The following is an 18,184-nucleotide window of genomic DNA, read 5'->3' on the forward strand; positions in this document are numbered from 1 at the left end:
ATGTTATAATGTTATATTGTTAAATCTTCATTTGTAATAATGAGTTCTTTAAGCTTTCGTTTAAAAGAAAAGTAGTTACTTTGATGAATAAAATCCTCACTAAAGTTTTTTAAAACTATTTTTTTCCATAAGAATGTTAAGAGATGATTTGTTAGTCTTAAACCAGTCAGATATTGATTAAGTCGATTTTCACGTAATGAAACAGAGTAGGAATGCTTTTGTGTGACTTAAACAAAATTAGTGTCATCAGCAAACATAATTGTTATTAAGTCTGAGACTTTTTATAGATTACTAATATAAATAAGAAAAAAGAAAACGTCCTAATATGGATCCTTGAGGAACACCGCATGTAATATTTAACAAATTTGATGAAAATATTTGATCGGCGTAAACAAATTATTTAAGATTAGTTGAACAACTTTCAAAATATTTCCTCTTATACCCTAATATTTTTATTTTTTAGCAAGAGTTTTATGATCAATGATATTAAACGCTTTCGCTAAATCAGTAAATATTCCCAATATAAATTTAGAATTGTAAAATGAGTCTGAAATACTACTTGTAAGCTGAATAATAGCATGCTCTGTTGAACTGTTTTTTTAAAATCCGTATTGCATGTTATATAATAACTTGTTTGATAAAAGGTTATTGTATTGTACAAAGTCCTTTCTAAAATTTTGGAAAAAGTAGAAAGAATGGAAATTGGACGATAGTGTTTTACATGAGTTTTTACTCCTTCCTTAAATATAGGAACAATTTTTGCTACTTTTATATCATCAGGAAAAACTCCCTAATTAATAGAGTATTTAAAAATTTAGGAAAGTATGTCTTTTAAAACGTCAAACAGTTTATGATAACATTCCCATTGACATCATCTGAACCAACTGCTTTATTTGACTTTAACAACTCTTCAAAAAACAAATCAAAAAACCTAGATACGAGTTTAGAGGATCATATGTTGCCGTTGTTAATTTTTAGGGGTTTAGAACTTTTTTCGCTAGGTTTGGTCCTACAGATACAAAATATTTATCAAATTAGGAAGCAATTGTTTTTTGATTAAGAAAAAGATTATCATCTACTTTAATAACTGAGGGAAAAGATTGCGTCATTTTTTTAAAGTTACCAGTATTTTCGTTTATTAATTTCCAAGTGCGTTTTAAGTTTAATTTGTACTTTTTAAGTAAATCAGAGTAGTATGTATTTTTGAATTTTTTCCTTAGGCGTTCAAATAATCTTACATAGTTTTTATAAATGGTCTTACTCTTAGTTGTTTTTGATTTTAAATATTTGATATAAAATTTTTGTTTAGTTTTAAAGCATTTTAGAATACCCTTAGTAATCCATGGCGATTTGTTATTTTTATTTTTGTAATTTACTTTATTCCCTAAAGGTTCGTCCATAAAGTACGTAAGCTTTATTTTTGTTAACCCCCCCCCCATCTCCACTTTCATCCCTCTGCATTGTGCAATACGCTTTTTTGATTACCCTTCACCTCACCTAAACCTTCTTTGATTACCCTTTTTTGATTACCCTTCACCTTCACCTAAAAATACCTACGCTTTTAACCTATTTATCTAACATTTAATGACATTTTTTCAATTTAGTGTCTCCTTTCTTTTATAATTGACCCACTGCCCTTCCATCTCAAATAAGCCATTTGCAGACCCTTTCTTCCTCTCCGAGCGTACGTACTTGATGGACGATCCCTAATTGGAAAAGTTGATGTGATAAATTTCATAAAAAATTAATAAAAAAGATTTGCATATTAAATTAATGTCTTCACAAAAGTTAACAATGTCGAAATTAACTAATGATGTTTGATATTTAAAAGATTTTTGGTTTTTATTATGAAAAATTTGTTTTTAAATTTTTTTATTTTTCGTTTTATAAAATTTTCGCATAAATATTATTATTATTATTATTATTATTTATTTATTTATTTATTCCTTTCTCTGTTTTAATATAATATAAAATTTTACAACTTCGTAATATAAGATTTCAATAAATAAAATAAAAAAACAGATAGGGGCTCAAAGAAGATGAGGATGACAGTACGTTATCGCAATCTTTTCATAGAGCCCCTATAACAAGGTTCCAAAAAAATATCGTAATATGTTACAATATGCGTAATAAATTTCAATAAAATATCGTAATAAAACGCGTAATTCGTAATTCCAAAAACGTTTCTTATATTTTAAAAATTTCTTTTTTTGTTAAAAACTTGAGAGAACTTAACGAATTTACCGTACCTTTGAATCCTTTTTTAAAAGTATTCCATACTTTTGGACCTGAATATAGAATGCTGTACTCTGAATATTTGTTTATTATCCGAGGCAGTTTATATGTGTTGGGCATAGTCGCTCTAAGATTATAGCTATCATTTTTATTTATTTTAAACTTGTTATTAAAGCTTATAGGAGAGATATTGTGATTATAACGATACATGAAAACTAAATGCTGGTAGATATTTATTTCAAACACATTCATCATTTTCATATCTTTCATTAAGAGCTTAGCGTGTTCACGCCTATTTTTTGAGTAAATGATTCTGCAGGCATGTTTTTGTAGACTATAAATTTTTTTAATCTTTGCCGCTTGAGTACTTGCCCATGAAATGTTTGCATAGCTGATGATGCTATGAATTAGCCCAAAGTAGATTAGTTTAAGATTATTTTTATTGACGAAGGAGCGAACTCGATACATCAAACCTATTATTTTGGTGATTTTTGACTGGATATATATTATATGTGGAAGCCAGGATAACTTTTCATCAACAATGCATCCTAAGAATCTTATATTGGATTGCTTATTTACTAGTTTATCATTTAGAGATAGGTTAGGCAACTTGAGAGGAAGATTTTCTTCTTGTGTTTTTTTGTGAAATAGTATATACTTTGTTTTCTCAGCGTTAAGTGAGAGTTTATTTGCCTTAAACCAGTTGTTTACTTTACACAGTTCAATATTCATGTCTGTATATAATTTCTTGATATCATTGTTGGTGAGAAATAAGTTTGTGTCATCTGCAAACATGACCGAGTTCATTTTTAAAGATGCATTACAAAAGTCATTTATATATATTAGAAAAAGAAGTGGACCAAGAATCGATTCTTGCGGGACTCCACATATGACATTTAATACTCCAGATTGGACATTATTTACATATTGTTTTCTGTTTGTAAGATAGCTTTTAATCCAATAATAAGTTTTATTTATTATTCCGTAATGCCTTAATTTATCTAAGAGAATGCAATGGTCCACTGTATCGGTTGCTTTTGATAAATCAAGAAACACTCCTAAAGTAAATTTATTATTTTGAAAACCATTAGTTATTTGATTTACTATTTCAATGATTGCATGCTTTGTAGAGAGTTTTTTTGAAAGCCAAACTGATTTGGGTAAAAAAAATTGTTTTTAATGCAGTAATCATAGATTCTATTATAAACTACACGTTCGAAGAGTTTTGAAAATACAGAAAGTATTGATATAGGCCTGTAGTTTGTAATGTCAGAATGATCATTACATTTGTATAATGGAATTACTTTTGCCAATTTAAGTACATCCGGAAATATCCCAGAATTTAATGAGAGCTTAAGTATATGAATCAGGGGTCTATTAAGAGTGTGTTTGTTTGCAATAACTATATCACTAGATATCTCATCAAATCATGGAGCCTTTTTTTTTTAAGGAGGCATAGGTTGCCTCTAATTCTTCATAGCCTAATTCATAATCAAGCAAGGTAACGTTATTCGTGGTTTTAAGATAGGTTTTAAATGATACAGATGTTGGTACAATTTTATTTACAAGATTTGGACCAATATTTGTAAAATATTTATTGAATTCTTCTGAAATTAGTTTTTGACAAAATATATCGTTATTTTCAATAACAATTCGTTTAGGAAGAGAAGGTGAATTTAGTTTTTCTCTTACCATTATGAGATTAATGATGGACCATGTTTTTTTGCTAACAAATTTGCATTTGTTAATTTGATTACTGTAATGTTTTTTTTTTTGCATTTCTAATGAGATCTTGGTAAAAAAATTTATTTTTTTTGTAATTTTTTTTAAATGTATAACTTTTGAATGACAATCAGACATAGATTTAAAGTTTTTTATTTTTATGAATATCGGGAAATGATCGCTAATATCTGTCAAAAATATACCGGTTTCAAATGTCGTTTCTAATTAAGTATTGATAAAAATATTGTCTATTGCTGTTGCAGAGGTTTTTGTTATTCGCGTTGGTTTATTAATAGTTGACAAGACATTAAATTTAAAAAAAAATATCAAAAAAAGATTTTATTTTTGGAAATTTTGTGTTAGAAAGAGCATCAAGATTTATGTCACCAGTTATATATAATGTCTTATTTTCTTTATTTATTTTCATAATCGTATTTTTGATAAAAGTTTCGAAATTTTTTATTTTTCCACTCGGTGTGCGATAAACACATCCAACTAAAAGTTTCGGTATTTTTTATTAATAATTTCAATGAAAAGGCTATTATTTAGTGATCAAATACAAATACAATAATCTATTTATAATTTGATGAAGAGGTGCTACATCAGGCCCCCCTATGACGAACATGGAGATACAGAAGCTACAGACAAAGCAGCAATTATACCTATAAAGTTAGTTTCTTATGTTGTTTTTGAAAGCGTTGAAATAACCATTGAAAAGAAAATAGGGAAATAATCACATATGGCACATTTAATAACGCCTTTTTTAAAAAATATCGTTGGTTATGATGTTATCAATTAAGAAAGTTGTTATTTGTATAATTCTAGTTTATTTGTTGATTAGAGGAACGGCAACATTTTCAAATAGGCCATTAAATACCCAATAATGTCTTTTTTGACGTGATACTCAAAGCAATTTAAATTCAGATCATCTAGTATGTAAAGTAATTTCTTTTCGTGGTTGCTTAAATTTATAACATCATCATGTAATAATGTACTAAAAGTTGTAGTTTCGCCAGTTAATAGGTGGGCGATAGTTAGTAGGTGGGCGATAGCAACCGCTAATCACAATGTCTTTTGTTTTTTGATTTTTGTTTTTATTTTGATCAATATTTCAATTGTTAAAACCTCTTTATTTACGTCAGAAATACTCACGTAATGCCTAATATGATACTGTAGGTTTTCTTTTACATAAATAAACCACCGCCGCGTTTATATGTTTTCCGCCCAAACGAAATCAAAATATAGCCCAGTATTATAAAATTATTATCTAAGTTTCAGTCATCAGAATTACATCAAATTTCAGTTAGGCATATTACACTAAAAATAGTTAGATTTTCCTCAAAACTATTGCAAAAATTTTCAAAAAATTTTTTCAACTCCTTTTATTTATATGAAATGCATTAAATTAATAAAATTTTATAAATTAATCCTTTGGCTCTCAAATCTTTCGCTTCTTTAAATAACTGTTTTCGCTCTAATTCCAAAGTTCTTTTGCTGTAGTCTTCGTTTACGTAAAATTGATTGTTCCACAATTTAAACTGAACAAAGTTATCTAACGCAGTTATTTTGTGTTTGAAGGTTAAAAATATAACTATAATGCTTCTGTTGTACTTTTTTCCATTGCTACTTTTTTTCCCCGTCGTGTGCGCCCATTCAATTTCAAGATTACCTTTAAATCCAAGTTTTGTCTTTAAAACATTTTAAATCTTTTCCTCACTCAACACCAATGTTTCATTTTCGTCTTCTTGAATTCCCGTAAACATTAGATTATTTCTTCTGCTCCTGCCTTCCAACTCAGCTAAATATGTGTTGAACCATCAAGCCAACATGCTTTGACATTTATGTTGAACCAGTTTCGAATATAAACACCTATTATAAATTCAACAACCCATGAAAGATTTTGAAGGTTAACGCCAGATAGCTCATGCAGAGAAACCCATGTTCTGCAAAATCTTAGTGCTGTTGTGAGCCATCTGGTATGGCAAACAGGTCCTATTTCTAGCATTACTAATTGCTTAGTTAAATTACCAAACCTTATAGCTTTGATCAGTACTCAAATTTTGAGAACTTCTGGGCTAAGAACAGGTAATAAAGGTCCAATATCAATCTTTGTAAAAGTAGGATTGATTTTAAGATCTGTAGCTGTATTTAACATTTCCAAGTGGTCCAGACCACTAATTTTGACATTTTGTGGGGCCACCTAAGTTTATAACTATGTTTCTTAACCCTAACTCATTAGTGTGAAGATCACAAACAATCCACACTAATCTCCTTCTCAATTTTATTTCCAACCCTTGCATCACAAAACCTTCATACCCAGTATTTCCATTTGTGCTGTCTTCTCCAATGGTTTTTTACAAATTAACTGCATTCCTAAATTTCTTTCTATCAATCAGTTAACCAGGTGGTATGCAGTTATTTCAGCATGTTTTCTCTTACCACTCTTATCTGGAACAAAGTGAAATAGATATCTACCAGCTGGTTCAAATATCAACGAGTTTGTCAATTTTTGAAATGAACTTCCTTTATTGATTTTTTAACATTTGCAAGGCTGATCTTAACTGGAGTTTCCCAAAGATACTTAAGTTTAGCTTTAATGCTGAATTCTTGAATTATTACTGGGTGTACAAAGTTGCAGTTAGCTTATCCCATATCGTAAAACATCCCTTGCAATAGTGAGCTCAGGTGGTAAAGGTTTTTCTCCTCTACCAATAAATTTACTTAAGTGATTAGCTGATGTAATTCTTTTTTTTTTTTTTTTCGTGCCATTAAAGTTAATTTTAATTAAATACTGATTAAATGTAGTTTATAAGTTGTTATACTCTGAAGAAAGTATTTTTACAACTTTTAATCATAAACAAGTTTTAGAAACAAATCTTAAAAACTAACTTCTTATAGGTCTGAAATAAATTTCATCCACTCAAGTTTCTTTTAAAACGGAAATGCAAAATACATCATTATTTTAAATATTTTTAACAAATTAAAACACATTAACAAATTTAAACACGAAAAAACAATAATGAAATGTAGCTTCCGCTAAATTTAAAGTTTTTTTAAAAGTATCCGTTTCATATATAAAACGATATCATTATTTCACAATATAGTTTCTTTTTTTCAAAATATTTGATTTTAATCCTTCAATTGACACGCCCTACTATAGATTAATGATATTACGCATGCATAAAACTATTTGAAAGACTTGGTAATATATAAATAACCAATATTACGCCAATATCGACTTTGACAATTTTTTTGCTAATTATAGCATACCAACACATTATTCAAATTGATGTAATATGCATATATTTACCAATATTGATTAAGATACTCAATATTGCGCCAGTATTGCACCAATATTATTTTCTACCTGGTAAATAGTCTTTGTGCGTACTGGAATAGTTGTTTTATACCTGGTGCAGTTTTTGAATATAAATAGAAACTTTTATTTTTAATAACAAAAAATGTAAGATGTTTCAAATTATTTTGATAAATTGATAATCTCATGTTGATATTGTGGTGATTTCATAGCTATAGTTAAATTTACTTAACTATAATATAACATCAGCATGAGATCATAAGATAAAATAATATCTGGGTTACCATTTAAATACATTGCATTTATATCAAAATTTGAATTGTAAATGCAAATCGAGTTTTTAGTCAAAAAGTGAGATTGTGTAATTATGATACCAATAATTTATCAAGTTTTATTATATAGTAATGATCTCCTTATGATCTCATGGTGATGTTTATAAGACAGCTAACTGTATATAACTATGGTTGTGAAATGGGCAAGAGATCATAATGAGATAATTATTTGATAGCAAGCATGTTAAATTTTTGTTATAATGATAATATCATATTGATCTCATGTGATGGCAGGGTTACCATTTAATGATTTTATTTGATCCTATGGCGTTCTCAAAACCGCAATTAAACTTATATGGTTGTGGTTGTGACATCGGTATGTGATCATAATGAGACTATGTTTCTTAATAACAGATCATAAAAAATGAATTATATTTTATTTACATTACAATAATCTCAAATTTTGACTAAAACTTTCAATTCGAACCTTTAGTCAAAAATTAAGATCAATTTGGTGTAAATAAGATATAAATAGTTGCTCCTGGTTTTTTATCAAGTAATGATATCATTATGATTGCATGGTGATCTTACAACTAAATTTAAATGTATTTAACGATGGTTGTGAAAGCGGCTTGAGATCATTATAAGAAGATAGTTTGATTTCAATGCATGTTAAAGTTTTGATATTATAATAGTATCACATTGATCTAATGTGTTCGCTGGTTTAAATTATTTATAGGTATAAAAAAAAGAAAATTGTTTGATATAACAACAGTTTCACATTTATCTGACGTGATGGCTGGATAAGATTTCAAAATTTTTTTAAAAAAATTCTTTTTTAGGAAACTTGGATGTTGGAAAGACACACAAAATAGAGCTTTAACTCTTCTTGAAGACCAATTATCTGACAGAACTTTATCATACAAACAACGCCCCGATCCTCTAGGTTATTGCTACAGAACTGCCTCAAAATATGGCTACTTAATATTTTCTTTGCAGTATGGTGGACAGTGTTTTGCAGGAAATAATACATCTTATCAAAATTTTGGAAAATCAGACAATTGTAATTTAGATGGAAGAGGTGGTCGTTGGGCAAATGAAGTTTACACAAAAAAGAACAGTGGCTTTTTGGTGCAAAATGCAGAAAAAAACATGTAAATATTTAAAATATATCTTTTATTGATTTAGCGTGAAGATACTTTTATGTTCCGAGTAAAAGAAAAAAATAAACAATTTTTTTCTCTCATACAAAACACGAAGGAACACTGTGAAATATGATATTTAAGAATAAAACCCTTAAACTGTAAAAAAAATTATTAAAAAGATTACAAATTTATGTAGAAACAATAGGCTACAACATAAGGAAGTTTTTAAAAAAACAAAAAGCTGAATGGGTGTATATTATGAAAAATCATAAAAAGTAACATAAAAACTTTAGTTTGCTCTTTACTTAAAAAGCAGCGTACTCAATAGATTAAAATGAGGTCTACGAAAAAAACAACTTAAACGATGTTCGCAAACAAAACTTTTTCTAAAAACTCTTATTTCATAATGTTATTAATTAAAGATGATTATTCGTTAGTCAAAGGGATGACGCTAAATAAATCCTTTTGCAAGCCACGTTCAACTTTTTATTCGCGAAAACGTAACTTATCTAGAAAAACAAATCAAACTAAAAACTCAAATTTAGTTATAGGTACGGTAGGCTGAGTAAACTTGTGAACCTTAAAAGATAATTTTTGTACTGGTAGTGTCACCGTTAATACTTAGTAATATTTTTTCCACATGAAAAGTTTATATGAGAAAGGGTGTCATGTTGTTCAAAACTTGATTAATTTTTTAAAATAATTATTTATTTAAATAAACAAAAATTATGGAAATCTGTTTAATCAACATAAGTGTAGATATTTTGGATTCAAACTAAAAAATCTTAATTAAAGACTTTACCTTCAATAAATTTATAAATATCATAATACAATCATCTTAATCTTTACTTGTTAAATGTTTTAAATTTATGTGTTTAAATATACTTAATTTTATCTATATGTATATTTAGCTATTTATATACGTAAGATATAAATATACAATAGGCTATTTATATATGTTTACTATAGCTATTGATATGTTTATTTATACGTATGCCATATTATATGTATATATATATATATTAGGGTTATGACTTTTTAGCTTTTTATAAAATAGATAATTTCTTGTGTCATAAATCTATGAAATTTTGCTCAAAAGTAATGAAAATTGGTCTTCTAGTTGATTCCAAAAAAAAAATTATCATTGTTTTTTAAATTTCGTGTTTATAAAAAATTTTTTTAACCAATTTAACTTAAACCCAATGGAACATTTTAAAATTTTTTATACAAAACTAGATGTTTTTAAAAATCTCTTATATTTTATAGAACTTTCTGGAGACATCTAGAACTTTATGAAAGTAGCAAGACTTAGAATTTATAAGTTGTCTGATTGAGCAACGCTAATAATTAATTATGAACCTGTATAAATTAGATGGCAGTCAAATAACACAGAAGTGCAAAAGCACTTATATCTTTATTTTTTATTGCCGAACTTATTAGTACTAGTAGAAATGTTAGTGCCCATTCAAGCGTGTTTGACACAAAACTCTTGGCAGCCATTACAACCGAGGTAATGGTAAGAAAAAGTCGCAACATTTTTTTTAAAAGAAAAGATGAACGAAAGTGTAAGCAAATATCTGATTTACGCACACTTAAATTATTTAAAACATACTAAAACATTTATCAAGTTTAACAGTTTTACTTTCACTTAAAAATTGCATTGCGGCGACATCTCCTTAACTTTGATCTATAGCATTTATTTCTATTAAAAAAGTTATTATATAAATTTTAAAATTCTCGTATATCAACGTGCAAGCGTGGCCGAGTGGTTAGTATGCAGAGCTTCTGCACAAAAAGCTGCGGTTCGAGTCCTACTCTGGCGACTTTTCTTCTTTTATACTTTTTCCATTATTTTAAAATAAAAAGTACTAAATAAAATATAAAATAAGTTTTATAGAGATTATATACAAACATATGAACAATATTATACACTTTAACAAACGAAAAAATTTTTAAAAAAGCTAAAAATTCTAAAAAAATCAAAAAACGAGGGGAAATTTGTTACAAGATTGAAAAAACACGAAACATATTGTCTCATCCAATTGGAACATTTGAAACTTCAATTTGAGATTTAACCCTCTCTTAAAAATTTCTGATTGCTAAACTATGCCATCTTCCTCTTAGACCACGCTAAACAATATAAGGTAGAGCGGGGTATATTGGGACACTTAAGAAACAAATACTAGCTGCGGATAAAATAATCATAGTTGACAGTATCTTTTATAAGTTTCCTAAAATTCATTGATATAAAAAATAAAAACAAAAAAGAATTTATTTTAGAATAAGCTGTGACAACCAAAGTAACAAAACTTCAGAATAGCATAATTTCTACATTTTGCTAGTGGGTGGAGCAAAGTGGGACTGTTAAAAAGCAGTAGTTATTCTTTAATTCTAAACCTTTAAAAGTAATAAAAAATGAATGCATTTTATTATTTAAACTTGTTAAGACATTAAAATTTCAAAAAAGTAATATACCCAATCAAATTACGCGCCAATACACTAAAATAGTTTTTTTTTTATGTTATATTATAAAATACTCTTAAACAAGCAAACTTAAGAAACTGTTCTAAATTTTTAGTACAGCAAAACTAGTATATATTATTAAACTAGTAACAACTACAAAATTTAAAATTATACAAAAAGTATTATGGATTACATAAATAACACAAAAAATATCCAAAATGTTACCAAATAATAAATATATTATTTCGTACCATTTTTGATGAGCTAGCTCATTTGCATGATTTGCCAATATAGAGCAAATTTAAATATGGCATATGTATCAGCAGCTTTTTAAATTCTAAGTTACTTTTTGTTCGCAGCTAAGACTGCATTTCATCCCATTCTGGATGATTGATTTTTCTTATATAATTTCTTACCATCGTTGTTTACATTAAGTAATAAAAATAACAATTTTTTGAATTTATTGCTAGTATTGCTTTCCTTAATAATGATATTATTACTTTAGACTAAAAACAAAATCATTACATAGTAGACAAAATGGTAGTAATATAGTCAATTATGCAAAAACCATATTGTCCCGTAATAAATTATTTACTTATATCACTATCATTATATCGCTTAAGAAAATAAGGACATTTTGTTTTTCGCAAACTTACTGAGGTATTTTGGTACTTTTGATGCACTTTGGTACTGCTAAAATAATTTTTTTTTTTACAATAATGAAGCAGAATAATTTAAAATGTTTTATCAAACAATAATTTTGCAAAATATAATAATTTTTAGCTGATATATAAGGGTTCAGGCATAACTGTCCCGTTATGCCTCACTGTCCCGATATGCCCCGCTCTACCCTAAATGATAGACGCTTTCTTCGTAAATCGTTGAAGCCAAATTTTTATGAGTATGAGACGTCACTTTGTGGTAGAAAACTAGAAAAACAAACTAAAAATTAGATTTTATTTAAATTTTTTAGGAAAATTCCTTCTTTTAAAAATACATGGAATATACTTTTATGGAATATATTCTAATAATATTCTGTATCAGTTCTATACCTTTTTATGCATTTGTATGCAAAATAATAATAATTAATCAAAAAATGTAAGAAACTTTGCGTAAAGTTTATTTTGCCACAAACTGACATCGATGCGCAAAAGATTTTTGGCCAAACTTTTGGATTAGGCCGCGTCTTTAGTTTTGAATCATATTCATAAGAATGAACTTTCTTTTTATGACTATGTAAAAATGATCTGAGATCTTTCTAGTTCCATTTGTATAGCGTTACAAACAGACGTTTGTAAGTGTAAACGTCTTTAGCATATATTTAGTTTGCAGGCATTATATGGAACAATCGTATATAATAAATCTATAAAATGAGAAAACTTTAAAATTTTATTTTTAATTTTAGAAGTCTTATTCACTATATTATTATTTTTTAAGTTGCACTTGTTAATTTTTTTGCTTCCAAAGCCTTTTTTGAGAATAAATTATTTTACTAAAAAATATTGAAGGAAATAAGAAATACGTATAGAAATAATCGATGTGGAATAGATATTTATGGAAATGGTATATTTGGTAATGACTCTTATTTTATGGATCCAAAAAGCTAGGGTATACATCATAATGTCCTACAGAAAAAGCGCTTCCACTACTCAAAAAATATAATCCAGGTATCATAATTTGTGATATAATCTTACTATAAACAAGACAACCTGAATAAAGAATCTTGTACTATTTTATGAATCACATAGAAAAAGAAGGACTGTTTAACTAGAAAAACAATCGCTGAAAGATAACATTAGAATACGACTCAAAATTCAAATTATTATTTGCTATATGTTTCTGTGAGAATCTATGAGAGGGGGGGTAGGAGCATTTTTAGAAAGAAGTAACAAATTTATGGCACAATAAATTCAATTGTCCACATCAAAGACGTATGATATGTGTGTAAAACAAAGAAAGTACGATCCATTGCACAGTTACCCAGAATAGTCAATTTTGAGACAAAATTAATAAATAATTTAATATTAGTACTATATTTACCAAGTTTAGCTAGATTATAAAAATGAGGTCTGCGCTTTTTATGAAAATGATATATTTTGTATTTAGTTGCTACGGATACCTAACTTCGCATAGCAACAACCTGTTTCCGATAGTTAGAGATTTTTTATTTGTGCTACATAGACTATATTTGACATGTGTTTTGTTATGAGGTCTTTGCTTTTTATAAAGTGATTTTTTTATATTTTTTTACTATGGTTACTTAATTTTGCAAAGCAAAATAGGTGGTATATCACCTATAATTCACTAATTTTGCATAGCAAAACTAACTAACCATAGAAATATATTTAAATAAAGCTTATATTAATTAAACAATCAATTTTTTTACACTCAAATTTATTAAATGTTTCCCTACAGCCCTAAATGCAATGAAACTATACATAGTTTAGAATAAAACAAAACAAACTAAACTTATAAGTCATTTATATATCAGGTCAACATAAAAGTTTTAAAACTCAATAAAAAAGAAAAAATATGGGAATTTTTCTTTTCTATTGCTGTTTTTCTTAAACTGGACACCAATGCATCAGAAGTGCAGAACAGTCATTTTATTATATCTTCGTTGCATTTTGATTGACTTATTAATCTTGCATGGTCTTGGGGACAACTCCTAAAATCGTTATTGCAAGCCTCTTTAGTTTCCTCTGACGTAAAACCAATAGGCAAAATCATTTTTCCACTAAAATTAATCCACGTATTAATATTTTATGCAGATTTTGAGGCACACTACTATCAATTCAAGAAGTTTACACTAAAACATGCACTAAAACATGACTGATTAGAGTCAGTTGCTTTGGATGAAACACTGTGTCTTATCCAACGATATGTTTTTTGATTTGGTTTGTAACAGATATTTTCGCTCTTTGAAAACAGGTATGTATGGAATCAAATTGCCATTTCATTTTTAAGTTTACTTTCTTTATCAATCAACACAGATAAAGTTTCTTTTTTAAACTCAAAACACAGAGGTCTACAATAAATGGTTTACAATGGCTTTGAGCTTCTCCATAAAACAACTTTTTTCATCGATACTTGTAGATCGTTCTTTATTTATTTACACTTTTGCCAATAAAATTTTTTTTTATTGACGTAACTTATAAAAAATAAAAACTTGACCGGAGTTAGAAGAAGACAAGTTTAGTCACCACAATCTTTTCATAGAGCCCTATGTGAGCTTTAAAAAATGCAAAAGAAAATAAAGTTATGATAATAAAAAAATAAAAAATTAAAAGAAATTAAAAAAAAAAAAAAAAAACTCCGATAAAATCTTTAAAAAAAATAACAAAACTCCGTAAAAAAAAATAAAAGAAAGAAAAAAAAGGCAATAAGAGGAATAAATTTCTTTGAATATATCAAAAAGTTAGGGTAAAAAACGATAGTGTATATTAAAAAACGAAAGCGTATATATTAAGTTTCAAAGCTGTCATTAGATTTCAAAGTTTCTTTTTTTAAATTAAACTTAAATGAATTTACTGTTTTCACCATATAAATGTGGTTATTTTTAAAACTGTTCCATATCTTAGGACTTCCATAAGTTATACTTTATTCTTTGGATTTAATTTACGAGACACTGTATGCGAGCCTCTCGTTTGATCTCAGAGAATAGTTATTGTTTTGATTTATCTTAAATTTTGTTTCAAAGTTTTTCGGTGTGAGATTTTTTTAATGGTTATACATGAAAATCATGTGTTGAAATGTATTTATCTCGTATACATTCATCATCTTCATTCCCTCGTTAATGGCTTGCTCAAATTTCTTTTTTCCATATATAAATCTGCAAGCATGTTTTGTACACTAAATATACTTTTAAGTTTAGAGGGTTGTGTGCTAGCCCACGCAATGCTACCATAATTAATATAATTATGAATTAGGCTGAAGTATATTAATTTAAGACTTTGAGTATTAATAAAAGGACTAATTTTCTACATTATAGCAATAGGTTTTTTAATTTTGATTCGATGTATTTTATGTGGGAAAGCCAAGATAAGTTTTTATCTACGTAAGTACTTTAAAAGTTTTTGTTTTTTAATTTGTTTACTATTTGTAGAAAGAAATGGTAATTCAAGTGGCAGCCTTCCTTCCCGCGTTTTTTTATAAAACAATATTGAGAGTTTTCTTAGCTCTGAACCATTTATTTACTTTGAAGAGCTCAAAATTCATTTCACCATATAGCTGATTAGTATTACTATTGGACATAAACAAATTAATTTCTTTAGCATTAATAATTGAATTTAAATTTGCAGATACATTACAAAAGTCGTTTATATATAGTAAAAAAAGGAGAGTGCCGATAATTGAACCTTGTGGTGCTCCACACAGAATATTTAATGTACCAGAATCCGGATATATCACATATCATTTTCGGTCAGTAAGGTAGCTTTTTATCCAAGAAAATGTTCTGTTTTTTACACCATAACAATTTTTTTTCTAAGAGTATAGAGTGGTCTACTCTGTCAAATGCTTTTGACAGATCTATAATCATTCGTAGTGTAAACTTATTTTTTTCAAAACCGTTAGTTATTTTGTCAACTAATTCAATAATGGCATGCTCCGTTAAAATATCCCTTTGAAACCCAAACTGTTTAGAGTAAAAGAGTTTTTTGTGAAATGGACATAAGTTCTGTTATCCATAGCGCGTTCAAATATTTTGGAAAAAACAGATAATATGGATATAGGTCTATAATTTGAGATATCAGAACCATCATTACCTTTATAGATTGGGTATACTTCAGCTACTTTTAATGTATCAGAGAATACAACTTTATTTATTGAAATTTTCAGAATGTGAAACAAAGGTTTTTTGATAAGTTTTTTTATTTAAAATTACTAAATTTCTAGATATTTCATGAAAACCCGGCAATTTATTTTAACGTTAATTCATCGCATAATAATTTTTTTTTGTTTTTATTTTTTTTTTTTGTTAAACATAGTTTAATAATTTTTACAATGCTTGTTTAATTATATATAAAATAAATTCTGTTACAATAGATACACTAGTATTACAATAAAATAAGGTTAAAGCAGAAAGGATCTCAAAGAAGATAAGGATAACAATACGCTATCGCAGTCTTTTTATAGAGTCTTTTTTAAAAGAATAATAAATCGTAGGTTTATATAATAAATAAGGAGAGTAATAAATTGTTAAAACAAATCGTAAGTATGCAGCATTAATATTGAGTATAATATAAATATAAAACTCATAATAAATATACTAAAGAGATCGTATTAAGAAGTATATAACACGTATAACATAAAGCTCGTATTAAGAAGCAAATAAGTAGCAATATTATTCGTAAAATAGTCAAACAAACAAAAAATTAATTAGTTAAAATAAAAATAATTTTTTAATTATTAAGATCATTACATTTTAAAAATTTCTTTTTTTGCTTAAAACTTAAATGAACTTAAGGACTTCACCGTAAACTTAAAATCCTTTTGACATTCATTTCATAATTTAGGTCCTCGATAAGATATACAACATGCTGAGAGTTTGTTAAAATTCCGAGGCAATTTATAGTTAATGTTTCTATTTGATCTTAGATTAATTATTATTGGCAGAATTTAAAAACGTTTTGAACGAATCAGAGGGAGGTGCAATTTTGTTAGCTAAATTTAGACCAACTTTAGTAAAGTAATTGTTAAACTCTTTTGAGATTTGCGTTGGGCTGTGAATATTATTGTCATTAAAAGTAATAATGAGAGGAAGTAATGAACTACTTTTATTACGACCCATTAGGTAATTATTGTTTATTTTACATGAAATTAACATTTCAAATTTATATCAAATTTACATTTCAAATTTAAATCAAGTTTACATTTTAAATTTATATCAAAATTACAATTTTTTTTTCATTTTTAAGTAAGTGTTGATAAAAATATTTACAGCTTTATATTTGTGTTCGTTTTCAATACCAGCGTTGTTATCTGTCAAATATGTCTGAGACATATTTTCTGCCGACATAAAATATGTCCCACATATTTTCTATTGGCATATTTTGACATAATTTTATGTCTGAATATTTTTCTGCTGACATAAAATATGTCAGACATATTTTCTGTCAACATATTTTGACATAATTTTATGTCTGACTTATTTTCTGCCGACATAAAATATGTCAGACATATTTTCTGTCGACATATTTTGACATAATTTTATGTCTGAATTATTTTCTGCTGACATAAAATATGTCAGACATATTTTCTGTTGACATATTTTGACATAATTTTAAGTCTGAATTATTTTCTGCTGACATAAAATATGTCAGACATATTTTCTACCGACATATTTTGACATAATTTTATGTCTGAAATATTTTCTGCTGACATAAAATATGTCAGACATATTTTCTGTTGACATATTTTGACATAATTTTATGTCTGAATTATTTTCTGCTGACATAAAATATGTCAGACATATTTTCTACCGACATATTTTGACATAATTTTATGTCTGAATTATTTTCTGCTGACATAAAATATGCCAGACATATTTTCTACCGACATATTTGACATAATTTTATGTCTGAATTATTTTCTGCTGACATAAAATAAGTCAGACATATTTTCTGTGAACATATTTTGACATAATTTTATGTCTGAATTATTTTCTGCTGACATAAAATATGTCAGACATATTTTCTGTTGACATATTTTGACATAATTTTATGTCTGAATTATTTTCTGCTGACATAAAATATGTCAGACATATTTTCTACCGACATATTTTGACATAATTTTATGTCTGAATTATTTTCTGCTGACATAAAATATGTCAGACATATTTTCTGTTGACATATTTTGACATAATTTTATGTCTGAATTATTTTCTGCTGACATAAAATATGTCAGACATATTTTCTACCGACATATTTTGACATAATTTTATGTCTGAATTGTTTTCTGCTGACATAAAATATGTCAGACATATTTTATACCGACATATTTTGACATAATTTTATGCCTGAATTATTTTC

At 27.1% G+C, this 18,184-nt stretch overlaps 1 protein-coding gene across 1 annotated transcript in view; it reads left to right on the forward strand.

Annotated features, from left to right (window-relative positions):
* LOC124811205 (uncharacterized) overlaps positions 1-18,184 on the forward strand; it is a 138,761-nt gene that overhangs the window by 67,147 nt on the left and 53,430 nt on the right. Inside the window, exon 5 of the mRNA XM_065806390.1 lies at positions 8,388-8,699. Coding sequence (XP_065662462.1) covers positions 8,388-8,699 — 312 coding nt within the window. The remainder of the gene's footprint in view (positions 1-8,387; positions 8,700-18,184) is intronic.

Source organism: Hydra vulgaris, chromosome 09, assembly GCF_038396675.1.
Source record: "Hydra vulgaris chromosome 09, alternate assembly HydraT2T_AEP".
Classification (NCBI taxonomy): domain Eukaryota; kingdom Metazoa; phylum Cnidaria; class Hydrozoa; order Anthoathecata; family Hydridae; genus Hydra; species Hydra vulgaris.